This window comes from Chiloscyllium plagiosum, unplaced genomic scaffold (assembly GCF_037043375.1).
Source record: "Chiloscyllium plagiosum isolate Xiang-an unplaced genomic scaffold, Cpla_swu_hap1 HiC_scaffold_50, whole genome shotgun sequence".
Taxonomy (NCBI): domain Eukaryota; kingdom Metazoa; phylum Chordata; class Chondrichthyes; order Orectolobiformes; family Hemiscylliidae; genus Chiloscyllium; species Chiloscyllium plagiosum.
Genome location: NW_028270188.1, coordinates 51744553 through 51771873, shown reverse-complemented (window position 1 = coordinate 51771873; position 27321 = coordinate 51744553). Strand labels below are relative to the sequence as shown.

Genomic DNA, 27321 nt, shown 5'->3' with positions numbered 1-27321 from the left:
ACTGGTCACCTTTCTCCATTTCAAAAAAACTCCCTTCAACTCCTACTCTGTCTCCTGTTGCTCAACCAGTTCTTTATCCACCTAGCTACAACACCCTGCGTACCATGTGATTTTACTTTCTCTATTAGTTTACTATGGGGAACCTTATCAACGCCTTACTAAAGTTCATGTATATGACATCTACAGCCCTTCCTTCATCTATCAACTCAGTCACTTCCTCAAAAGAACTCTATTAAGTTGGTAAGGCACGATCTCCCCCACACAAAACCATGTTGCCTATCATTGATAAGCCCATTCTTTTCCAAATATAAATAGATTTTATCCCTCAGTACCTTCTCCAGCAACTTTCCCACCACTGACGTCAGGCTCACTGGTCTGTAGTTACCCGGAATATCCCTACTACACTTCTTGTACAGGGGGAACAACACCAGCGACCCTCCAGTCCTCAGGCATCTCCCGTGTTTAAGGATGCTACAAAGATATCTATCAGGGCCCCAGCTATTTCCCCTCTCGCCTCCCTCAGCAACCTGGGATAGATCCCATCTGGGTCCTGGGGATAATAACTTCTGGCCTACCCAACACATCTTCCCTACTAATGTCAACGAGTACAACAGGATTATGAAAAAAAAGTGAAGTCAGTGGTGCAGTTTTAAAACACTGAACTTGTAACCCAGACACCCAGGTAATGTTAGAGGGACAGGGCCTCAAACCCCACCATGGAAACTGGTGGAATTTAGTTAAAATTCAATTTCTTAAAATAGTTTTTGCTAGTGTTCTGCTTTATTTCATCCTTAAATTAACCACTATTTTAATACTAGATCCCAACTCCTCCTCTTGCCACCCCAGCACAAGGAAGCATTATTGTTAGTCTAGAACAAATCCAATATTGACATTCTTCTTGTGGCTTCCCTTGCAGACTATGAGGGGAGATTCTTGAAGAATAATTAACTCAGACTATCTCAGGTTCAAGTTCAGACTTGTGTCAGGCAGATTAAATCCTTCCTGGTGATTATAACTAAGGCTTTAAGCACTGATGCTTTACTTGTCCTCCCAGACAATTGCCCTGGAATGCAATGTTGTTGTTATCTTTACCTCCCTCTGGATTCATGAATAGCGACTGTTCTAATTCCCAGTCTTCTCTCTCATCAACACACGAATGATTCCTGACAGACGGTACCACACAGTCTTTTTCTTTCCTACACCCATTCTCACATACGCATACAAAGCAGCTTTAATCTACCTAACTTCCATGTGCTCCATATTCACCATTATTTCTAACCCACCTGATTTGCTTGTGTCTAGTATCTCTAAATGTCTGGGTGCATTCACATCATCTTCCTAACTACTAGAATCCAATGGCCCAAATACTGTTATCCAGGGGCTCCCAGAGTATTCCCTAAAAGTAAACATATTGCCTGCTGTATTACTGGTTCATAGCCAGTCAGCTGTGGTTTGAGGTTTTAAAGCACCTCTTTCTTCTTCAATGCTTCCTGGGGATGGGCCATGTTCAGAATGCAGAGTTCCTGCTCAAAAACATCACATTTTTAAAAAATATACTGCCTGATGTTCACCAACCAGCACTCACACCGAAAAAAAATGGTTCACTTACCCAATCTGTAGTGAAGGGAGCACCATTTGCCATTAGTGTTCGCACCTCATCATCCTGTCCTTTTCGAGCGGCCTCCAACAACCTCTTCCCCAAATCCACCAGGGACATCTGGCCAATTCAAAAAGGACAAGACAAGAAAAAAAAAGTCAGACTGTTAAACAGTTAGAGCTTGAGAGATTGAAAACTTATTGTTCGCTAAGAAATACCGAAGACAAGTGACACTCGGAACACACACTCGCTGTTACTGCCCGATTCAGCATGCTTCCTCTTCAACACAACCTAGGGGTTCAAAATTATCCACGGTCTAGCAAGGCAATGGAAAAGCACCTGATGTATGACACACCATATAATTCAAGAGAGATGCTGGTTTGATTCATGGCCTGATAAGTTACCTGACAAGCTCGATCGGGAGACAAGATGCTGACATTGGTCTCATTGCCTCTGGGCTATGGAAACAAGAATTAAATTTTAGGTTTCCCACTGCTAACAGTGTACCAAGGAATCACGCCTACCACCCAAGTGGGCCATGGAAGTGCATATACTGGCAACATGCCTTCACTGCATTCGGAGGGTCACCCCGGTTAACTTTGAATTCTGTCCACAGATGCTGCCAGACCTTTGATTTTCCAGCAATTTTTTGTTTTTGTTTCTGATTTGCAGCACCTGCAGTTCTTTCGGTTTTTAGGCCTTCACTGCACGTGGTCGAATAGTTCCCGTCAAAAGTCAACTAACAAATAAGGATGGTCGTTTGGGTAAAGCAAATGCAGAGCCACCAACATCTCTGGATCTTTAACCTGGGCAGAGATAACAGCATCCTGGACACAGAGGTGGGAAAACTCACATCAGTGACAACGAGCCTTTTCACAGTGACTAGAGTCAGCTCATACTGCAACAGTTTTATCAGAATGTTCTATGATACCATTAAAAGAAACTAACCTACTAAGCTACACTAGCCTCGTAACAACTAACACAGTGCTGCTTGCTTTTAAAGTAAACCACAGCAAATGGAACATATTGAATTAATTCATCTCTGCTGCTTCAGAATTTAGGGTTTTCTAAGGGATGAGTGGAGGTGAGGAACAACAGAGGCAGACAAGAGGGACACATTTGATCCCAATAGAACAGGTCAAAAAGAAAATAAACTTCAGGATATATCCTGAGTCCACTCAGTGAATTTTGCTAAAATGTGCAGAGACGAGGGAATACCGGGCCACACCCATCCCCCCACTATGGTCTAATGACACACTTCCACGTCTGGATTTTAACAGACTGTAGGAAATGCAGGAAGGAAAGCTGCACGGAGTGAAGAGGTTGAGTTGCTTTTGATTTCATTTGTATGGAAAACTTTAGCCAACTTGGTCCACAATAGGATTTAATTGGCTCAGTGGAAGGGGCCAGTGATCTTATACTGGCTACTTTCCCAATCTCAACCCACACTGCAATTTATACTTTCAACAAGGAACATCAGAGAATACTTGGCACCAGCAGATATGAGAGGCAGGGAAAGGGAGGAAAAGAGGGGGGGAAAAAAAGAGCAAGGTTCATTCATTTTTCATGGTGCCTTTGCACTTTACTCCAAGGTGACTAATTTCCATATGTTATTCTTCACTATGTATTCCAGATGCTGTTGTGTCAGTGTTGCACAATGCATAACACCATAACTTAGTCAATATATATTAGACATCTTGTGACTGCATATGCTCTTTCATTCTACCTTCGTACGTTCACACTTATCTACCACGGCACGGTGGCACAGTGGTTAGTACTGCTACCTCACCGCACCAGCGACCCGGGTTCAACTCCCACCTTAGGTGACTGGCTGTGTGGAGTCTCCCTGTGTCTGCGTGGGTTTCCTCCGGGTGCTCTGGTTTCCTCCCACAGTCCAAAGATGTGCAGGTTAGTGTGAATTGGCCATGGTAAACTGCCCATAGTGTTAAGTGCATTAGTCAGAGGGAAATGGGTCTGGGTGGGTTACTCTTCGGAGGGTCAGTGTGGAATCATTGGGCCGAAGGGCCTGTTTCCATAGTGTAGGAAATCTAATCGAATCATAACACTATAGAATGATGGAGCAGCTTGAAGAGTTAATTCACTGAGCCATTCTAAGTTTGTAGTTCAGTTTCCTTGACACGCCACTGCATTTGTGACTATGTATGTACATACACAAAGATATGTTTTATGAATAAAGTATATTTAATTTTTAAAACAAATTTATAATAGAAAAGGAATTGCGTAACATATAGCACTGTACTGACCCTCTGACCTGTTCAAGCACTGAAATGCCATAATTGGAGGGGCATGTTACAGTATGCCAGCTTAGTCTATTCAACATTTATTAATATTTACAATGAAAAATAGAAATAAAACAAAATGTAGGACTTAAGAAAAAGAGCTGAATCACAACTGTTCACCCTAACCCAATTACTCCCCCTCCAATATCCATGTTGTAGTTGGACAGAACTCCCAACAGCAATAGGAAATTGAGTAGTACGTATAAAATCTGCAATCTGTGTCACAGTCTTCTTACTTGGACATTATCTCACTAAGCAGCAGATTGTTCTATGGGCATTCCTGGACTTCAACCCCCCCAAACCTAGACTAGAGCTAATGACGGAAATGTGATTGATCCTTCAATTTCTAAAATGGGAAAGCCATGGGAGATACACTAGTGAAGTATGTCCTGGGAGGAGGCACCGAACAGGTATAATTCACAGAAATGGACAGACAGTGTTCAATCCTGGTTCAATGACCCTATACAGTCATATAGTTATACAGCATGGGAACAGGTCCATTGGTCTAACCAGTCCACGCCAAAGATAATCTCAAACTAAACTAGTCCCACCTGCCTGCTCTTGGCCCATATTCCTCCAAACCTTTACTATTCATGTACTTCGCCAAATGTCTTTTAAACATTGTAATTGTACCTAAATCCACCACTTCCTCAGGAGGTTCATTCCACACGAGCCCCATCTGTGTAAACAATTTACCCCTCATGTCTTTTAAAATCTCTTTCCTCTCATCTTAAAAATGCACACCCTTGTCTTGAACTTACATATCCTAGGGAAAAGACAATGACCATTAACCCTATTTATACCCTCATTTTATAAACTTCCACAAGGTCATCTCTCAACTTCCTATGCTTCGGTGGGAAAAAGTCCCAGTCTTTGACTTTAGTTCTACTTTAGAGAGACTTCAAAGCATAACATAGGCTGACATTTGAGCACACTATTGCATTGGTCAAGATGCTAATTTTGGTAAGAAATGGTTTGAGATGAAATGGTTAAACAGAAGTCCTGTCTCTTCTCTCAGATAAAGATGGAGACCTTTTATCCCTATTTCAGTTTAAAGACCAGCATTACTCTACCAGTTTCTGTAAGTTCAAAAGACACGAAATGAGATCGGTCAGTAAGAGGAATCACGCTGCGTACAATGTGGTTACGACAGACAAATGAGAAGTATTTCATTGGCTACTAAGTCTCTCAGTAGAATTTCTTTCACAGAACGCAAGCGCTACTAGTTAGTTTACATTTGATCTCAATCTCTAACTGACCCTAAGTGGTTTGCTAGGGCCATTTCAGTGGACGGTCAAATGTCAATCACAAGGCTGTGGGTTTGGAGCCATGGTACGTATCCTGCTAAAGGATGACAGATTTCCTACCTGGTTGGTGAACAAGATGATTTTTAATCACAATGATGGTTGGTCACAATCATCGAGACTAGCTTTCAATTCCACCAGCTGCCCTGGTGGAAGCCAAACCCTTGTACTATGAGTTGCTAGACAAAAAAGTACTTCAACCAGAGGGGTACTAAAATCCTGGATGGGAAATTTACTGGTGCTATTTGGGTGGGTTTAAACTAGCTCAGCAGGGGGATGGGAACCGGAGATGTAGTTGCAGTGCACAGGACGATGAGAGTAGGAAGGACAGGGACAGGATTTCAGGGTCACAGGAATGTGCTGGCAGACAGCAAAGTGGTTTGAAGTGTGTCTACTTCAACGCCAGAAGTGTACGAAGTAAAGTAGGTGAGCTTGCAGCATGGGACTTCGATGTTGTGGCCATTTTGCAGACGTGGATAGAGCAGGGTGAGGAATGGATGTTGCAGGTTCCAGGATTTAGGTCTTTCATTGAGAACAGGCAAGGCGGTAAAAGAGGGGGAGGCATGGCCTTGTTAATCAAGGATAGTATAACGGTGGCTGAGAGAACTTTTGATGAGGACTCGTCTACTGAGGTAGTGTAGGCTGAGGTTAGAAACAGGAGAGGAGAGGTCACAATGGTTGGTGTTTTTTTATAGGCCTCCACAGAGTTCCAGGGAGGTGGAAAAGAGGATTAGCAAAATTATTCTGGGTAGGAGTGAAAGGAACAGGGTGGTCATTATGGGGAACTTTAACTTCTCTAACATTGACTGGAAATGCTATAACTCTAGTGCGGCAGATGGATCAGTTTTTGCCCAATGTGTACAGGAGGGTTCCTGACACAGTATATCGAAGGGCTGACAAGAGGGGAGACCACACTGGATCTGGTGCTTGGTAATGAACCAGGCCAGGTGTTTGATTTAGTTGTAGGTGTGCACATTGGAGAGCATGACCATAATTCAGTTACGTTTAGTTTAGTGATGGAAAGGGATAGGCACATGCCACAAGTCAAGAATTATTGATGGGACAAGGGCAATTATAATGAGATTATGCAAGAATTAGGATGCATAGAATGGAGTAGCAAAATGCAGGGGATGCAGACAATGGAAATGTGGAGCTGTTTTAAGGAACAGATATTACGTGTCCTTGATAGGTATGTCCCTGTCAAGCAGGGAGGAAGTGATAAGGTAAGGAAACCGTGTTTTACAACAGAAATTGCATCTCTTGTTATGAAGAAGGAGGCGGCTTATGTGTTGATGAGGCAAGACCATTCAGATGGGGCGATGGAGAGTTACAGATCAGCTAGGAAGGATTTAAAGAGAGAGTTAAGAGCAAAGAGTAGTCTTTAGCAAATAGAATAAAGGAGAACCCTAAAGCTTTCTCTAGATATGTGAGGAATAAAAGGATGATTAGGGTAGGAATAGGGTCAATCAAAGACAGTTCTGTGTGGACCCTGTGGAGATCGGAGAGGTGCCAAACAAACATTTCTCGTCGGTTTTCACTCAGAAAAAGGAGAATAATGAGGTACAAAATATTAGACTAGGAAGGATAGAGGTTAGTTACGAACAGGTGTTAACAATTCTTGGAGTGAAAGTAGACAAGTCCCATGGGCCAGATGGGATTTAGCCGAGGATTCTCTGGGAAGCTAGGAAGGAGATAGCAGAGCCTTTGGCTTTGATATTTGAGTCGTCATTGTCTACAGGTTTGGTACCAGAGGACTGGAGGATTAAAAATGTGCCATTGTTCAAAGGCAGCAGAGATGACCCAGGTAATTATAGATCAGTGAGCCTTACTTCTGTTGTAGGAAAGGTTTTGGAAAGGATTATAAGAGATAAGATTTATAATCATCTAGCAAGCAAAAATTTGATTTCAGATAGTCAACATGGTTTCTTCAAGGGCAGGTCGTGTCTCACAAACCTGAGTTTTTTTGAGAAGGCGATGAAGCATGTAGATGAGGGTAGGACAGTTGACGTGGTATACATGGACTTCAGTAAAGCCTTTGATAAGGTTCCACATGGTAGGCTGTTGGAGAAAATACAGAGGCATGGAATTGAGGGTGATTTAGCAGTTGAAACTTTATTGCTGGAACAGCACAGCAGGTCAGGCAGCATCCAGGGAACAGGAGATTCGACGTTTCGGGCACAGGCCCTTCTTCAGTGATTTAGCAGTTTGGATTAGAAACTGGCTTTCTGAAAGAAGGCAGCGAGTGGTGGTTGATGGAAAATATTCAGCCTGGAGTCCGGTTATTAGTGGTGTGCCACAAGGATTTGTTTTGGGACCACTGCTGTTTGTCATTTTTATAAATGTCTGAGACACAGGCAAAGGTGGATGGATTAGTAAATTTGTAGATGACACTAAAGTAAGTGGAGGAGTGAACAGTGTGGAAGAATGTTACAGGTTGCAGGGGGACTTGGATAAACTGTAGAATTGGGCTGAGAGTTGGTAAATGGAGTTCAATGCAGCTAAATGTGAGGTGATGCATTTTGGGAAGAAAAACAGGAAGGCAGAGTATTGGGTCAATGGAAAGATTCTTGGCCGTGTGGATGTGCAGAGGGATCTTGGAGTCCATGTACACAGATCCCTGAAAGTTGCCACCCAGGTTGATAGTGCTGTTAAGAAGGCATATGGTGTGTTAGTTTTCATTCGTAGAGGGATTGAGTTCCAGAGCCGCAATATCATGCTGCAGTTATACAAAATGCTGGTGCAGCCACACTTGGAACATTGTGTACAGTTCTGGTCGCCATATTTCGGGAAGAACGTGGAAGCATTGGAAAAGGTGCAGAGGAGATTTACCAGGATGTTGCCTGGTCTGGAGGGAAGGTCTTATGAGGAAAGGCTGAGAGACTTGAACCTGTTGTCACTGGCAAGGCGGCGGCTAAGAGGGGACTTGATAGAGACATACAGGATGATCAGAAGACTAGATAGGGTAAACAGTGAAAGTCTTTATCCTAGGATGATGACATCAGCGTGTACGAGAGGGCATAACTACAAATTGAGGGATGATAGATTTAAGACAGATGTCAGAGGCAGGTTCTTTACGCAGAGTGGTAAGAGCGTGGAATGCCCTACCTGCTAATGTAGTCAACTCAGCCACATTAGGGAGATTTGAACAATCCTTACATAAGCACATGGATGATTTTGGGATAGTGTAGGGGAACAAGCTGAGAATAGTTCACAGGTTGGCGCAACCGAGGGCCGAAGGCCCTGTTCTGCACTGTATTGTTGTATGTTCTAATCAGCCACTCAGCATTGTAAACTGGAATTTCTTTACTCAAAAGGATAAGGACACACAGGTAATCCTTATTCAAGACAGATAGATTTTTGCTCATTGAGTGAGCCGGGAGATATAGGAGTGATGCAAGAAAGTGAAGTTGACACAGAAGATCAACCACAATCACCATCTCATAGAATGACAAAACAGGCTTGAGTGGTGCAATGTTCTTCAGATTGCAAAATGTTGGAACAGATCAGCCATACAAAATTAGCATGTGATTAGACACCAAATGTAATTAGACACCAAATGTAATTTGAACCTTCAGAGCGATGATGTGGAAGAACTCTGCCTGACTATTGAACAAGTTTTAAGTCAGTTGCCTTCAAACTAAAATATAGCGCAAATGTAATTAGAACCAGGAACAGCCCTTAGAACTTCCTGTGAGGATGGTTTTGGAACTTATGCCAAGAGTAATTGTGATGCAACGAGAAAATTGGAGTCATGAAACATTATTTGCAAATCCCATGGCTTGTTTTTCAGAAATTCCGAATGCAGTTGGGCAATATGACAAAAATCATAATCTTCAGCAATGGCACATAGGAGCCTTTCAGTATAGGGACTTCCTTTTCTTTTCAACCAAATATGAGTGACATGGAAAGGAGCCAACATGAAACTGAATCACCATTCCTGGGGAAATTTGAAAAAGAAAAGTGCAACTGTGTGTTTGCTGCACCATAACGTGCAAGCTGGACATTCAATATCAAACTACAGCATCTTTAAGGCTTAAAACTTGAGGTGGCCCTTCACAGAAAGAAAACAGACAGCCAATTGTAAAAGGGCTGAGATATGAACCACTATCCTACATAATACCAAAGCAAAGTATAAACCACTGTATTTTTCAAAGAGCATGATTTCTTTCACTAAATAAATTTTAAAAATATACCATGACAGTAGTGGTTCATGAAGATCACTAGAATATTCTAGAGAAGTCAACATTTTGAATTGAAATCTTTTTAGAATACTTAAGATTCTGAAGAAGTCCCAGAGGATTTAAGGAGGCAAGGAGACAAAAAAAAAGTGCATAATATAAATGAAGCAGAGTCAGAATGGCTTCATGAAGGGGAAATCATGCCTGACAAATTTACTAGAGGTAGTGAGGCAACAAGCAGGAGAAATAAGGGAAAGGCAGCAATTGTAATATATTTGGATTATCAGATAGTATTTAAGGTACCATACACTGTGTGCGCGCGCGTGGGGGGGGGGGGGGCAGGTGGTAGTAGTAACTAGCCCCACCAATCACAAAATCCTAGCACCCACGTTCAGTGGATAATAGCAAATGTAAACACAATGGAATATAAAACAGGCCTCTTATCTAAATAGACAAACAGCCCGTAGAAGGTTCATTGGATCGAGACCAGGTCCAGAGGACTGCCTTATGAGGAGAATTTCAATAGGTTGGTCAAGTGCTTGTTGGAAAATAGAAGTATAAGAGGTGACCTTATTGAAACATAGAAGATTCTTAAAAGGAGTTGACAAGGTGAATGTGGAAAGTTTATTTTCCCTTGTGGGAGACCGCAGGCACAATCTCAATTTTTAAATATACCTATTTCATACAGATAAGGAGGAATTTCTTTTCTCAGAGGATTGAAAACTTGTGGAACTCTTTACCAGAGGGCTGTTGGGAATAGGTCACAGTATATTCAAGGCTGAGGTTGACAAGTATTTAAGCAGTGAAGAAATTAAGGGTTATGGGGAGAAGGCAGGAGAGTGGAGTGAGGATTATCAGATTAGCCATGATCTCATTGGAGTGGCACAGTAGACTCGATGGGCTGAATGGTCTGCTTCTGTTCCTATGTTTTATAATCAGATTACAATAGATTGGGATTAATTTGGTGTGCTATGCAAAGGGCATCATGAAGTTGGCTTTTGATAAATAACCTCAAATATATTCAATAATCCAGATTTTCTGTTCTTCCATTGTTTAACCAGAGAAATCTCCAAAACCAAATGTTAAAACAAGTGATCTGATAACACAAGCAGTATAGAAGTTGAGAAACGTTGTGGTGAAATGGAGGTTGGGTGTCATCAGCATACATGTGGAAGCTTCAGATGATATTACCAAGAGGCAAGATGTGGATTGAGTATGTAACGATGCATCATCATTTGGGATCAGAGGTAATACACAGGGACTACTGTCAGCAAATCCACATTGTGCTCAGCCTTTCACAGAGCAAAGAAAGGATTCAGGTATTTGGCAACCACGAGTCAAGGGCTGCATTTCAAATTAGACATGAGAAAGAAAAGCTCATCTGTACCAAACACAGAATTATTGCTTTTCCAATCTCACATGGGTCATTACGTTTAGTCATCAGAAGTAGGTACTGCAGATGCTGGAGATTAGAGTCAAGATTAGAGTGGTGCTGAGAAAGCATAGCAGGTCAGGCAGCATCCAAGGAGCAGGAAAAATTGACACTTCAGGCAAAAGCACTTCATCACGAATGAAGCTGGAAGCCTCAGGGATGCAGAGATAAAATCTCTCCACCATCCCTCTCCACCCCAAGGTTCCCAGCCTCATTCCTGATTTTCTTTCCTGCTCCTCGGATGCTGCCTGACCTGCTGTGCTTTTTCAGCATCAGTCTAATCTTGACTCATTTAGAACCTGCTATAGGGTGCCTCAAACTAGCAGACCAGTGTGGCACTGAAAAAGTACAGCAGGTCAGGTAGCATCCAAGGTGCAGGGGAGTGCCCATCTGCAGTCCTCATTTTCTCCCAAACTCACAGACCAGTCATATGTTTCTGGATCTGCTGGCTAACAAGGGACTTTTAAAAATTAGGCCATTCAGTCCCTCAAGACTATTCCATTATTCAGGTGATGCTGGCTGATATGGTACCCACCTCCACAGCCCTGAATATCCCCAACCAGTTCAACAGTGAGATGCATTTTTAACTTGTAGTCCGATTGAGTTATGAACATTGGTCAATAATGTCACGAAACAAATTTATCGTAGACTGAAGGGGAAATAAACAATACTTTTCCATTCTTGTTTCATCATCACAACATAGGCCTGTAAAACCACCCATATTTCCAGGTACAGAAATAACCAGTAGGGCAGTTATAAGAGTGCTAATTTTACTCTTTACTGAAATCCTAGAGATAGTGCTTCTTCACAGGGGAGAAGTGTTACCATTTTTCAACCTTGCAGCAACATGTTTGGCATCTGGTTAAGGCACCATTTCCAATGCAAAAATATTGCAGCATGACTTCTATGCAAAAGGGTAGAACCAGAAATAACAATCAAAAATATGGATAAGGAAAGCAAGTTCAAAAATTTGAGAGAAGAGAAGAGAAATATTTCAAAAATGAAACTGATCTGTATCAGGGCTCTGAAGACAAGGAACCACACTTTCCTCACAAAGCATACTACATCCATCCAGTTACTGAAAACTTGAATTCCTGTAACACTTAACTCTCAAAGACAAAAAAAAGTTTCAGAAATGACAGCCAGACTACTAAGACCCCTCAGAATCGTAGTAGCACACACCCACCAACACCCTCAAACAAAAACTAAAACTTAAAAAGACCCATGGACAAAATTCCATGCAAGGACTGCCAGAAACACTACGTAGGACAAACAGGAAGAAAGTTAGCCACCAGAATACACGAACACCTGCTAGCCACAAAAAGACACGACCCTCTCTCCCTCGTAGCCCTACACAGGGAGGAAAAAACCCACCATTTCGACTGGGACAATATCTATCCTGGGACAGGCTAAGCAAAGACATGCCAGAGAATTCCTTGAGGCCTGGCACTCCAACCACAACGCCATAAACAAACACATAGATCTAGATACCACCTATCAAACCCTCAGAAAACAAACAGGAAATGATATCACCACAAACCCCTGGAACCCCATCCAGGACAAACATATAAATAGAAGGCAGGAGACAACAGCTTCGCTTCACTTGGAGGTCGCCACTGATGATGTTACCTAGTCAGGTAATGAAACGTCTGGATATCAAACCTACAGCTCAGTGAGCAAACCTATACCCTAAAACATTAATGCATTTCACAGATGTGTTAACAAATTGTAATGTAGCTGCATAACGAGATATTTGTGGAAATAAAGTAGACTTTGAGAGGCACCTTAAAAGGAGGAGTGAGGGGTGGTGATGTCAAGGAAGTGACTGTCAAGAACTTAGGGACAAAGCAATTGAAGGCATGGAGTGATTGATATCCACCAAGGCCGCTTGTTAACAATTTTTGGATTTGTGCACACCCCAGATTGGTTGCAAATATGTTTGATAAGCTAAAAAGCAAATAACATCTATGTTTTTAATCTTCCATCTTAAAAAGGTTAGTGAGGACCCTTTCTTTCGAAAAAAAGGAAAGTCAATCAACATGGACAGACATGCCATGGCACATCTCAGTGGACATCACATCCTGAACTGGAACTTGAAACCAGACTTTCTAGGGCAGATATTGCAATGCTACCATCGAGCCACAAGATCCTTCCTTCTGCACCTAAGATAAATCTGTCTGGGAATACAAGTACTAAGTGAGTCTACTTAGCTTCTGAGGTCTGCTGCTTTCAGATTAGTATGCTCTAGCAAGTGTCTTTGTTGACTTGACTAATGCAGCTTGTGTGTGTGTAGCTGTGCTGTGGTTCCACCTCCCTCCCACAACTGGTGGCTGGAATAAAAAAGGCACCCTGTCAAATATCTGCAGCTGGCAGCAGGCCACTCGTGTTCAATCAGCTCATGCTTGCAAGTCTCAGGGAAGTACATTCACCATTAGATGTGATTCTACTATTGGAAATCATTCACTAAATAACCTGGGCTATGCCAAGAGTTATATCAGAAACCAATTTAAGATTATCAGCTGAACCACAGGATTTGAGCATGCTAGAAGCTACATATGTAAATATTCAAGACCCTATGTAGGCAAAAGGAATTTGTACATACGTTGCACCTTTTCCAAAAAAAAAGGGGTGAGAGAGGGACAGTCAGACTCTGTTGCATCCCCATGGCAATGCCCTGACTAATTAGAATGCGTTTGCCTGGTCTTATCGTAAAGATTGACAGTTAGCTGTCCTTGCTATACCTCTTACAATTACAGTTCAATCAGCACCCTCTTCACATTATGTATATGGTGTCTCTTTCTTAACTCAGTTTCATGTGTCCAGTTCTAAGGAGTGCAAAATGAAAAGCTTTCAACTTCTGGTCTGCTTTTAGCAATATTTAAGGTACTTCCAGACCTGCTGAGTTTCTCCAGCACTTTGTTGCTGATTCATATCTCCACCCTCTGCAGTACTTTGCTTTCATTTGCTCTTCATGTATGTCAATTAATTTCCTGTGCAACTTGAGTGGGAGCACAAGGATATGTCCCATTCAGCAAACTCCTCCCAATACAACATACATGCAAGTAAAAACTAAGAACTGCAGATGCTGTAAATCAGAAACAGAAACAGAAGTTGCTGGAAAAGCTCATCAGGTCTGGCAGCATCTGTGAAGAGAAATCAAAGTTAACATGTTGGGTCCAGTGACCCTGCCTCAGAACTGATGGTAGCTTGGAAAATGTCAGTTTATATGCAGAAGTTTTTTTTGGGAGGGGGTTTAAGGAGTAAACAATACATAGGGATAGAGCCCAAAGAGATAGAACAGTTGGACAGACAAACGACTTGATAACAATCCGCTGGGAGGGTGAATAGCTGTTAATGGAGACTGTTAGAAGCCTACAATAGGTAGTGCGTAATAAAAGGCCTGGTGTGTGGGGTAGGGAGTTTAGGACATGGGAAGAGTTTAGGCCTAAAATTATTGAATTGGATACCGAGTCCAGAGGAAAATTAGGTGTTGTTCTTCCAGCTTGCACTGAGCTTTGCTGGAGCATTGCAGAGGCCTGAGACAGAGGTGTTGGCCATGCAATCTGGAGCATCATTAAGTTAGTAAACTTTTTCTTTTGGGTAAATACAATGAGCAAGTCAAAGGTTTATAATTTGTGTCATCCAACATGGCCTGATTCCATGTAATTCCTCCAATTTTCATGGAATCTTAAGTGCTTCATCAAACACTTAGGTTCCCACATCTCCACTTAGCACATCTGGCCCATTAGAAACAAGAGAGTGCATCAGGTTCTTGTCAGAAGGGACATGAGCAGGCTCCTGGGTCAGTGCCAGAATGACTCAATCAGCAATGTTCCCTGAACATTTCACTACAAAGCTCACATTTTTGGCTCTGGAAAACTCAGTTTTCAGGGTTGACTTTCAGCCAATCAGACGCTAAAATCTGTAACCCCAAGGGCCAAACATTAAAATTAATGCAGGACCTCAGCAAATCAGTCAATTGAGTGAAGTTATTCAGCCTTTTCCTTCAGTGATAGGCAAAGTAAAAGCAATAGCTGTTCATCTGAGGAAAGTTGAGGGAAATAATCAAATTTGCTTTTTCTAATTAAAATCTCCGAGGAGTTCAGAACTAGAGGGCATAGGTTTAGGGTGAGAGGGGAAAGATATAAAAGAGACCTAAAGGGCAACTTTTTCACAGAGGGTGGTACGTGTATGGAATGAGCTGCCAGAGGAAGTGGAGGAGGCTGGTACAATTGCAACATTTAAGAGGCATTTGGATGGGTATATGAATAGGAAGGGTTTGGAGGGATATGGGCTGATGGCAGGTGGGACTAGATTGGGTTGGGATATCTGGTTGGCATGGACAGGTTGGACCGAAGGGTCTGTTTCCATGCTCTACATCTCTATGACTATGACATAGGAGCACAGATTAGGCCATTCAGCCCATCAAGTCTGCTCTGCCATTCAATCATGGCTGATAAGTTTCTCAACCCCTTTGTCCCTGTAACCCTTGGTCTCTTTGATACTCAAGAACCTATCTATCTCAGTCTTAAAACACACTCAATGATCTGGCCTCCATAGCCTTCCGTGGCAATGAATCCCATAGATTGCTGAAGAGGTTTCTCTTTATCTCTTATTCTAAAACATCTTCCCTTTACACGGAGGCTGTGGCCTTGGGTCCTCGTCTCTCCTACCACTAGAAACATCTTCTCAACATCTACTCTATCCAGGCCATTCAGTATTCTGTATGTTTCATTTAGATACCCCCTCACCCATTCTAAACTCCACTGAGTATAAATCCTGTGTCGTCAAACGTCCCTTACAGATTAAGCTTTTATTTCTGGGGCCATTCTCATCAAACTCCTCTGAACACGCTCCAGAGCCAGTACATCCTTCCTGAGATATGGGAGAAAGCAAGGACTGCAGATGCTGGAGATCAGGGGTGAGAGTGTGGTGCTGGAAAAGCACAGCAGTTCAGGCAGCATCTGAGGAGCTGGAGAATCAACGTTCCAGGCATAAGCCCTTCATCAGCAATGAGGCTAGTGGGCCAAGGGGGCTGAGAGATAAATGGCAATTGGGGTGGGGATAGAGCTGGAGGGGGTAGCTGGGAATGTGATAGGTAGATGAAGGTGCAGGTGGAAGTGATAGGTCGGAGCCAGTGGGTGGGAAGGAAGGAAGATGGACAGGTAGGACCAGTCAAGGGGCTGGTGCCAAGTTGGAGGCTTGGGACTGGGATAATATGGGGGAGGGGAAATAAGGAAACTGGTGAGAATCCACATTGATCCCATATGGTTGCAGGGTCCCAAGGCAGAGGCATTCTTCCTCCAGGCATCGAGTGGTAAAGGTTTGGTGATGGAGGAGGCCCATGACCTACCTGCATGTCCTTGGTGGAGTTAAAATGTTCAGGGCACTGGGATTGGTTGGTGCAGGTGTCTCGGAGATGTTCTCCAAAATGATCTGCAAGTTAGCATCCTGTCTCTCCGATGTAGAGACGACCACATTGGGTGCAACGGACACAATAGATAATGTGGGTGTAAGTACAGCTAAATTTCTGTCAGACGTGCAAAGATCCTTTGGGGCATTGGACAGAGGTGAGGGCACAGGTTTTGCACTTCCTGCGGTGGGTGGGGGGTGTGGAGGATCTGACCAGGGAGTCGCAGAGAGAATGGTCTCTGCGATATGCCAAAAGGGGTGAGGGGGTAAATACATCCCTAGTGATGGGCTCTGTTTGCAAGTGGCAGAAGATGATGCAATGTATTTGGAGGTTGGTGAGTTGGAATGTGAGGACCAGAGAGGTTCTGCCCCTGTTGCAATTGGAAGGGTGAGGTTCAAGTTCAGACGAGTGGGAAGTGGAGGAGATGTGGAGGGCAACAACTTTCACGTGAGGGGGGAAATTGCGGTCTTTGAAGGAGGCGGTCATGTGGGATGTTCTATGGAGGAATTGGGAATAAAACATGACATTTTGGCAGAAGGAGGTGCAGAGCAGGTAGCTGTGGGAGTCAGACTACACCTGGACTATCCCAGTTCCAAGCCTCCAACTCAATACCACCCCCTTGACTGGTCCGACCTAACCATTTTCCTTTCTTCCCACCCAACAACTCCACCGTCCCCTCTGACCTATCACTTCCACCTGACCTTCATCTGTCCCATTCCTCGTACCCCCCCCCCCCCCCTTATCTCGCAGCCTCCTTGATCCACAAGCCTCATTCCTGATGAAGGGCTTATGCCCGAAATACCAAATACCAATTCACCTGCTCCTCGGATGCTGCCTGACCAGCTGTGCTTTTCCAGCACTACACTCTCGATTCAGATATGGGGCCCAAAACTATGCACTATACTCCAAATGTGGTCTGACCAGAGTCGTATACAGCCTCAGTCTGCTTGCTGAACTAACCTATGGCTTTAAGATCCATAGCTCAGCAGTACACTCCCAGTTGAACCTACACCCCATTGTCTTAACTGTTCAGTTTCAACTGTGTTTTAAACTTGTTATTTCTGTAATCAATGTAATCTTTACATTATATATACATTTCCCTTACTGTCCTTGCTCTCCAAGGCTGCAAAGCCAAAGTTAAAATGGACTTCCCCCAACATCACTGCATCTAACCTGAAAATGTAATAAAAACTACAAAAAAAAACTCTGACAGTGATTACAGGAGCTGATCAAGCTAGGGGAAGGAAGAGACAAAATTCCAAATTCCATTCATGTCTACCTTGATTGAGCCTTTCTAACTCTGCCTTCACGTCCTCGACTTGTGTAGTTAGGGTTTTGGATATCGAGCACGAGTTCATTTCCTGATTAGTGGAAATAAGTACTTTCATGCTCAATTATTTCCATAACCCCATTTCTCTCCTTCTACAAGCCTCCCACATAATTCTGAAAGAAGCAAGTGGGGAAAATTAAAAAGTCTAAGTAGCTCTATTTTTATCACACCTCATGTCTCTCATTTTCACCCGGCCAACAACCGATATTTCTTTAGTGCCTCCTACATCACAAAACCTCCCAGTCCCTGAAGGCATGGCCACCAATCATGAAGGAATGGAATCTAGGGGGGACTTAGAAGAGGCTGGAATTAAACAAGAGGGTTGTGGGCTGAAAGACGGAAGGGTGAGGCTATAGAAGGTTTTAAAGCAAGGATAAGAATCCTAAATTCAGAGTTACTTGACCAGGAGACAGTGTGCTATGTTGATATCCTATCTTTTACCTTTGACAAAATGGAAAAGGTAGAAATTAAGATAAACAGGGACAAGATTTTTCTTTTCAAAGGCAGAATCCGCAAACCCATTGGCTCACATTTTAAGAACAGTGTCCACCACCTCAAAGGGGAGAGTGGAGCAGATAGGTGAGAAGGAAGATGGACAGGTATGACAGTTCAAGAGGGAGGTGCCGAGTTGAAGGGTTGGATCTGACATGGGGGCGGAAAATGAGGAAACTGGTGAAATTGACGTTGATACCGCGTGGTTGGAGGGTCCCAAGGTGGAAGATATGGCATTCTTCCTCCAGGTGTCAGGTGGTTTGGATTCAGCAGTGGAGGCGGCGCAGGACTTGCATTTCCTTTGGCAGAGTGGGAGGGGGAGGTTAAAGTGGTTGGCCACAGGGTGGTGCGGTTGTCCCACTGGGCCAGACCAGGTAAGCAGAACAGGTATCCTTCCCTAAATGACAGTGAACTAGATGTGGATTTATAAACATCAACAATGGTAACCATTTAGCTAGGTTTTTTAAAAAAAGATTAGATTCCCTACAGTGTGGGAACAGGCCTTTCAGCTCAACCAGTCCACACTGACCCATTTCCCTCTGACTAACGCACCTAACACTATGGCCAATTCACCTAACCCGCACATCTTTGGACTGCGGGAGGAAATTGGAGCACCCGGAGGAAACCCACGTCGGTACATGGAGAATGTGCAAACTCCACACAGTCGCCAGCGGCTGGAATCAAACCTAGCACTAGGGTCCCAGGTTCAATTCCAGCCTCAGGCGACTGTCTGTGTGGAGTTATTCTACATTATTTTGAATAAAATATAATTCGTCATGATGGAGTTTATATCCATCAGCTTGGGCCTCCGACATTACTAGTCCACCAACTCACCTTTTTCACTTGTGCTCATTTTTGAAAAATAAGTATTGAAGTAGTCTAGTCCCCACTCACTGCCTCTTCCCCTGCCAGTAGTTATCCAATTCTAATTCAATTTGGTTTCAATCCACAAAAGACTTTGTAACTTTTGTTTCAGGTCTGTAAACAGAGCTGGAAGAGTGAGGACTGCACATGCTGGAGATCAGATTGAGGAAAAGTGTGGTGCTGGAAAAGCACAGCAAGCACCCAAGGAGCAGGCTTATGCCTGAAATGTCGACTCTCCCGCCCTTAGATGCTGCCTGACCTGCTGTGCTTTTCCAGCACCACACTTTTTGACTTTAGACAGAGCAGTCAATTGAGTGCAAATCATCAACGAACAAAGGCCAAAAATTGCAATCTGAGCTTTGTCACACTTTTCAGATTGACTGGTGTATCACAAGACAGACTCCCAAGTCCAACTAACTTTTCATCATTGGCATGTCTCTAAAAGCTTTCCATAACCAATACTTTTTGACAGACAGTTACGGTTTCAGAAAACACCACAGTCAATTTGCACACAGTAAACTCCCCAAAACAACAATGTGATGAACTATCCCTAGATAGTTGTTTTAAATATGGTGATGTTGGTCAAGAGATAAATATTGGCCCCAGGACACCCAAGAGATCTCTACCCTTTATCGTCTTCCATTAGCGGCCGGGGATACTTTACATTTGACTAATGACGAACAGGGCCTCAATTTAATCTTCTGTCCAAATGGCTGATGATTCAAGCAAGTTAACTTAACATTACAAACAGGACAACAGGGTCAGTACCAAAATGCAAGGGCAACTCAATTTTCTAGGCACCTGTTGCCTTTTAGTATTGCAACATGAAAATGCAAAATCCTCAAGATTCGAACACAAACACTCAGAGTCCTAAGTCATCAGAACAAATTCTTTTCAAAATTGCAATAGTGCAGATAGTCTGAAATCAGAACAAGATGTGTTCAGTGAATAAACTTATGACAACACCAATGCAAACAAATAAGACAGCACAGCGTCACACAAATAAAATTTCAGCTCACGTTTAGATTTATACATTTTGAAGAGCAACTTCTTTGGTAAGGTCAAAGGTAAATAGTTCACAAACATAAGAGCACATACAAGCACTATCCAATCAAACCAACAGCAACACAACCAGATAAATAAAAGGCGTACACAAGGATTCACCACCAGTTAATATTGGTGGGCTGGGGTGAAGGTGAAGGGGAAGGGTGAGCAGGGAACACAGTGGTGGGCAATTCAGGTTGGGGGGATGTGCGCGCACAATGATTGAGAAGTTACATTAAAGGGGGGGGGGGGGGGGGGGGGGGGAAGGTGGGATCCAAAATGCTGAGATCTAAGGTGAGGGTGTTGGAATCTGAGGTGCAGGATGGGGTAGCAGGATGAGGGTGCGTGGGCTCTGTGGTGTGGAGCTGGTGGCTGTGTGGGGGGAATGGGCAGGGAAATGAGTGGATGGGGAGGGGGAGCGTTGAAATGGATGGGAGGGGAGGGGAACAAATGTATGGGGGGAGGGAGCAGGGGAATGGGTGCTTTGGGGGAGGGAGTTGAGAAGCAGGGGAACAAGTGAGTGAGTGACTGGTGGGGGGTGGGTCAGTAATTGCTGAGGCAGGGGTTGGAAGGGGACTGGGGAAGGTAGCAGGGCCAGCGATGGTGGGCAGAGGAGGGGAGCAGCGTCAGTGATGGTGGGGCCACAGGGAGTGGGGTCAGCGACGGGGGGAGGAGGGGCGGAGTGGGGTCAGCGACGGGGGGAGGAGGGGCGGAGTGGGCTCAGCGACGGGGGGAGGAGGGGCGGAGTGGGCTCAGCGACGGGGGGAGGAGGGGCGGAGTGGGCTCAGCGACGGGGGGAGGAGGGGCGGAGTGGGCTCAGCGACGGGGGGAGGAGGGGCGGAGTGGGCTCAGCGACGGGGGAGGAGGGGCGGAGTGGGCTCAGCGACGGGGGGAGGAGGGGCGGAGTGGGCTCAGCGACGGGGGGAGGAGGGGCGGAGTGGGCTCAGCGACGGGGGGGAGGGGCAGAGTGGGCTCAGCGACGGGGGGGAGGGGCAGAGTGGGCTCAGCGACGGGGGGAGGGGCAGAGTGGGCTCAGCGACGGGGGGAGGGGCAGAGTGGGCTCAGCGACGGGGGGAGGGGCAGAGTGGGCTCAGCGACGGGGGGAGGGGCAGAGTGGGCTCAGCGACGGGGGGAGGGGCAGAGTGGGCTCAGCGACGGGGGGAGGGGCAGAGTGGGCTCAGCGACGGGGGGAGGGGCAGAGTGGGCTCAGCGACGGGGGGAGGGGCAGAGTGGGCTCAGCGACGGGGGGAGGGGCAGAGTGGGCTCAGCGACGGGGGGAGGGGCAGAGTGGGCTCAGCGACGGGGGGAGGGGCAGAGTGGGCTCAGCGACGGGGGGAGGGGCAGAGTGGGCTCAGCGACGGGGGGAGGGGCAGAGTGGGCTCAGCGACGGGGGGAGGGGCAGAGTGGGCTCAGCGACGGGGGGAGGGGCAGAGTGGGCTCAGCGACGGGGGGAGGGGCAGAGTGGGCTCAGCGACGGGGGGAGGGGCAGAGTGGGCTCAGCGACGGGGGGAGGGGCAGAGTGGGCTCAGCGACGGGGGGAGGGGCAGAGTGGGCTCAGCGACGGGGGGAGGGGCAGAGTGGGCTCAGCGACGGGGGGAGGGGCAGAGTGGGCTCAGCGACGGGGGGAGGGGCAGAGTGGGCTCAGCGACGGGGGGAGGGGCAGAGTGGGCTCAGCGACGGGGGGAGGGGCAGAGTGGGCTCAGCGACGGGGGGAGGGGCAGAGTGGGCTCAGCGACGGGGGGAGGGGCAGAGTGGGCTCAGCGACGGGGGGAGGGGCAGAGTGGGCTCAGCGACGGGGGGAGGGGCAGAGTGGGCTCAGCGACGGGGGGAGGGGCAGAGTGGGCTCAGCGACGGGGGAGGGGCAGAGTGGGCTCAGCGACGGGGGGAGGGGCAGAGGGGGCTCAGCGACGGGGGGAGGGGCAGAGGGGGCTCAGCGGCGGGGGGAGGGGCAGAGGGGGCTCAGCGGCGGGGGGAGGGGCAGAGGGGGCTCAGCGACGGGGGGAGGGGCAGAGGGGGCTCAGCGACGGGGGGAGGGGCAGAGGGGGCTCAGCGACGGGGGGAGGGGCAGAGGGGGCTCAGCGACGGGGGGAGGGGCAGAGGGGGCTCAGCGACGGGGGGAGGGGCAGAGGGGGCTCAGCGACGGGGGGAGGGGCAGAGGGGGCTCAGCGACGGGGGGAGGGGCAGAGGGGGCTCAGCGACGGGGGGAGGGGCAGAGGGGGCTCAGCGACGGGGGGAGGGGCAGAGGGGGCTCAGCGACGGGGGGAGGGGCAGAGGGGGCTCAGCGACGGGGGGAGGGGCAGAGGGGGCTCAGCGACGGGGGGAGGGGCAGAGGGGGCTCAGCGACGGGGGGAGGGGCAGAGGGGGCTCAGCGACGGGGGGAGGGGCAGAGGGGGCTCAGCGACGGGGGGAGGGGCAGAGGGGGCTCAGCGACGGGGGGAGGGGCAGAGGGGGCTCAGCGACGGGGGGAGGGGCAGAGGGGGCTCAGCGACGGGGGGAGGGGCAGAGGGGGCTCAGCGACGGGGGGAGGGGCAGAGGGGGCTCAGCGACGGGGGGAGGGGCAGAGGGGGCTCAGCGACGGGGGGAGGGGCAGAGGGGGCTCAGCGACGGGGGGAGGGGCAGAGGGGGCTCAGCGACGGGGGGAGGGGCAGAGGGGGCTCAGCGACGGGGGGAGGGGCAGAGGGGGCTCAGCGACGGGGGGAGGGGCAGAGGGGGCTCAGCGACGGGGGGAGGGGCAGAGGGGGCTCAGCGACGGGGGGAGGGGCAGAGGGGGCTCAGCGACGGGGGGAGGGGCAGAGGGGGCTCAGCGACGGGGGGAGGGGCAGAGGGGGCTCAGCGACGGGGGGAGGGGCAGAGTGGGCTCAGCGACGGGGGGAGGGGCAGAGTGGGCTCAGCGACGGGGGGAGGGGCAGAGTGGGCTCAGCGACGGGGGGAGGGGCAGAGTGGGCTCAGCGACGGGGGGAGGGGGACAGAGTGGGGTAGGGTCAGAGTGGGGACAGCGACGGGGGGAGGGGCAGAGTGGGGTCAGCGACGGGGGGAGGGGCAGAGTGGGGTCAGCGACGGGGGGAGGGGGACAGAGTGGGGTAGGGTCAGAGTGGGGGCAGCCTGGGGGGAAGAGAAGGACAGCGACGGGGGGGGGGGGGGGGTAGGACAGCGACGGGGGTGGGAGTGGGACAGCGACGGGGGGTGGGGGTGGGACAGCGACGGGGGGTGGGACAGCGACGGGGGGTGGGGGTGGGACAGCGACGGGGGGTGGGAGTGGGACAGCGACGGGGGGTGGGGGTGGGACAGCGACGGGGGGTGGGGGTGGGACAGCGACGGGGGGTGGGGGTGGGACAGCGACGGGGGGTGGGGGTGGGACAGCGACGGGGGGTGGGGGTGGGACAGCGACGGGGGGTGGGGGTGGGACAGCGACGGGGGGTGGGGGTGGGACAGCGACGGGGGGTGGGGGTGGGACAGCGACGGGGGGTGGGGGTGGGACAGCGACGGGGGGTGGGGGTGGGACAGCGACGGGGGGTGGGGGTGGGACAGCGACGGGGGGTGGGGGTGGGACAGCGACGGGGGGTGGGGGTGGGACAGCGACGGGGGGGAACGGGGGGGAACGGGGGGGGGGGGGGAGAGAGCGACGGGGGGGGGGGGGAGAGCGACGGGGGGGGGGGGGGGAGAGCGACGGGGGGGGGGGAGTGGGGAGAGCGACGGGGGGGGGGGGAGTGGGGAGAGCGACGGGGGGGGAGGGAGTGGGGAGAGCGACGGGGGGGGAGGGAGTGGGGAGAGCGACGGGGGGGGAGGGAGTGGGGAGAGCGACGGGGGGGGAGGGAGTGGGGAGAGCGACGGGGGGGGGAGGTGGGGAGAGCGACGGGGGGGGGAGTGGGGAGAGCGACGGGGGCGGGGGGGAGTGGGGAGAGCGACGGGGGGGGGGGGGGGGGGGGGGGAGTGGGGAGGGAGGGAGTGGGGAGAGCGACGGGGGGGGGGGGGGAGGGAGTGGGGAGAGCGACGGGGGGGGGGGGGGAGGGAGTGGGGAGAGCGACGGGGGGGGGAGGGAGTGGGGAGAGCGACGGGGGGGGGGAGGGAGTGGGGAGAGCGACGGGGGGGGGAGGGAGTGGGGAGAGCGACGGGGGGGGGAGGGAGTGGGGGAGAGCGACGGGGGGGGGAGGGAGTGGGGAGAGTGACGGGGGGGGGAGGGAGTGGGGAGAGCGACGGGGGGGGGGGAGGGAGTGGGGAGAGCGACGGGGGGGGGGAGGGAGTGGGGAGAGCGACGGGGGGGGAGGGAGTGGGGAGAGCGACGGGGGAGGGAGTGGGGAGAGCGACGGGGGAGGGAGGGAGTGGGGAGAGCGACGGGGGGGGGAGGGAGTGGGGAGAGCGACGGGGGGGGAGGGAGTGGGGAGAGCGACGGAGGGGGAGGGAGTGGGGAGAGCGACGGAGGGGGAGGGAGTGGGGAGAGCGACGGAGGGGGAGGGAGTGGGGAGAGCGACGGAGGGGGAGGGAGTGGGGAGAGCGACGGAGGGGGAGGGAGTGGGGAGAGCGACGGAGGGGGAGGGAGTGGGGAGAGCGACGGAGGGGGAGGGAGTGGGGAGAGCGACGGAGGGGGAGGGAGTGGGGAGAGCGACGGAGGGGGAGGGAGTGGGGAGAGCGACGGAGGGGGAGGGAGTGGGGAGAGCGACGGAGGGGGAGGGAGTGGGGAGAGCGACGGAGGGGGAGGGAGTGGGGAGAGCGACGGAGGGGGAGGGAGTGGGGAGAGCGACGGAGGGGGAGGGAGTGGGGAGAGCGACGGAGGGGGAGGGAGTGGGGAGAGCGACGGAGGGGGAGGGAGTGGGGAGAGCGACGGAGGGGGAGGGAGTGGGGAGAGCGACGGAGGGGGAGGGAGTGGGGAGAGCGACGGAGGGGGAGGGAGTGGGGAGAGCGACGGAGGGGGAGGGAGTGGGGAGAGCGACGGAGGGGGAGGGAGTGGGGAGAGCGACGGAGGGGGAGGGAGTGGGGAGAGCGACGGAGGGGGAGGGAGTGGGGAGAGCGACGGAGGGGGAGGGAGTGGGGAGAGCGACGGAGGGGGAGGGAGTGGGGAGAGCGACGGAGGGGGAGGGAGTGGGGAGAGCGACGGAGGGGAAGGGAGTGGGGAGAGCGACGGAGGGGGAGGGAGTGGGGAGAGCGACGGAGGGGGAGGGAGTGGGGAGAGCGACGGAGGGGGAGGGAGTGGGGAGAGCGACGGAGGGGGAGGGAGTGGGGAGAGCGACGGAGGGGGAGGGAGTGGGGAGAGCGACGGAGGGGGAGGGAGTGGGGAGAGCGACGGAGGGGGAGGGAGTGGGGAGAGCGACGGAGAGGGAGGGAGTGGGGAGAGCGACGGAGGGGGAGGGCGACGGAGAGGGAGGGAGTGGGGACAGCGACGGAGGGGGAGGGATGTGGGGAGGGGGAGGGATGTGGGGGGGGGTGAGGGATGTGGGGGGGGGGAGGGATGTGGGGGGGGGGAGGGATGTGGGGGGGGGGAGGGATGTGGGGGGGGAGGGATGTGGGGGGGGGATGAGGGATGTGGGGGGGGTGAGGGATGTGGGGGGGGTGAGGGATGGGGGGGGTGAGGGATGTGGGGGGGGTGAGGGATGTGGGGGGGGGTGAGGGATGTGGGGGGGGGTGAGGGATGTGGGGGGGGGTGAGGGATGTGGGGGGGGGTGAGGGATGTGGGGGGGGGTGAGGGATGTGGGGGGGGGTGAGGGATGTGGGGGGGGGTGAGGGATGTGGGGGGGGTGAGGGATGTGGGGGGGGGTGAGGAATGTGGGGGGGGTGAGGAATGTGGGGGGTGGGTGAGGGATGGGGGGGTGAGGGATGTGGGGGGGGTGAGGGATGTGGGGGGGGTGAGGGATGTGGGGGGGGTGAGGGATGTGGGGGGGGTGAGGGATGTGGGGGGGGTGAGGGATGTGGGGGGGGTGAGGGATGTGGGGGGGGTGAGGGATGTGGGGGGGGTGAGGGATGTGGGGGGGGTGAGGGATGTGGGGGGGGTGAGGGATGTGGGGGGGGTGAGGGATGTGGGGGGGGTGAGGGATGTGGGGGGGTGAAGGATGGGGGGGTGAGGTGAAGGATGTGGGGGGGTGTGGGTGAGGGATGTGGGGGGTGGGGGGGTGAGGGATGTGGGGGGTGGGGGGGTGAGGGATGTGGGTGGTGGGGGGGTGAGGGATGTGGGGGGTGGGGGGGGTGAGGGATTGCAGGGAGACGAGCCGCCGAGCTCCAGCCCCTGGATCCGCTTCGTGTCCCGGAGGAGAATCGAGCCGCCGCCGCCGCCATCAATCCCCGAGACAGAGAGTCACAGGTAAGTGAATAAAAACACACACAACCCCCTCCTCCCCCATCTCTCACACACACTTATAGAGAGACAGACAATGGCGGAGATTGTGAGAGAGAGAGAGAGAGAGAAGCGCGCGAATACCCATGAAGACTGAGAGATGGGGGGGGGAGACATTTAAAAATAACACAAAGGTGGGGAAAGGACGAAAATAAAAGAGGGGACAACAGGAAACCCGACAAAGAGAGAGAGAGAGAGAGTGGCGCCTTTTCCGGGGGAAGTCGATGAATTTCTTCTAAAGTCGACTTCCACATCCGGTGGAGAAACCTGGAATTAAAAACTTCATCCGTTTTTTTTTATATCTCCCCCCTCCTCTTCCTCCCCTCTTCCTTCCTTCCTTCCTCTCTCTCTCTCTCTCTCCTTTCTCCTTCCCTTCCTCTCCGGCTCCCCAATCTTTTACCTCGAGGCGGACGGTTTAACTTCGGTCTTTTGTTGTTTTGGCGAAAATAGAAAAGGAGGGAGGGAGGGGGGTGGGGGAAAAGGGAAAAAAAAATGAAGGCCCGGGCCGAGAGGGGAGGAGGAAAGAGGTGGAGGAAGAGTGGGGGGGGGGGGGGGGGTTGGGTTATAAAAGAGAAAGGGGGAGGGTTTTTGGGTTTGAAGCGGACGCCGTCTTTTTTCTTTACCTTTTTATCTCAACAAACCGCCTGCCCCCCCTCCTCCCCGCACCCGGCGGCGGTCGTCGTCGTCTTCGTCCTCCTCCCTCCAACATATAACGCCGGCCGTCGTTTTCCTGAGGAGAATCGACCCTCTTTTGCCGTCAGGGAGGTGGAAAAATATCGCGTCGGGGGGGAAAAGAAATATTTTCTGAGTTTGTTTTGTCAATTTTTTTTTTAAAAAAAAGGTGGGCCAACAAAATGGCGGCCGCCTCTTCTCCGGAAGTGGAAGGTCTCCCGGCCGGGCGGGCGGAAGGATACTCTCTCTCCCCCCACCCCCCGCTCCTTCAAACGGGATGACGGCCCCGGTACGATATGACCTCTCGGTTTCTCACCCCCTCCCCTTCTCTCGGGTCTCTCTCTCTCTCTGGTCGCCCGGCGCGTTGAGGGAG

At 50.6% G+C, this 27321-nt stretch overlaps 1 protein-coding gene across 4 annotated transcripts in view; it reads right to left on the bottom strand.

Annotated features, from left to right (window-relative positions):
* The window catches only part of gabpb2b (GA binding protein transcription factor subunit beta 2b), a 60427-nt gene extending 33388 nt beyond the window's left edge, over positions 1–27039 (bottom strand). For 2 of the 4 annotated variants that reach the window (XM_043683970.2, XM_087985042.1), the window contains exons 1-2: positions 26900–27039; positions 1610–1717 (exon numbers count right to left, since the gene is read on the bottom strand). In XM_043683970.2, the coding sequence (XP_043539905.1) occupies positions 1610–1717 (108 nt within the window). In that variant the 5' untranslated portion in view covers positions 26900–27039. Of the gene's footprint in view, positions 1–1609; positions 1718–19929; positions 20107–26676; positions 26718–26899 lie in introns of those variants that run through there. The other 2 variants (XM_043683969.2, XM_043683971.2) reach the window with 2 other exon arrangements.
* Positions 27040–27321: the final 282 nt, after the last annotated feature.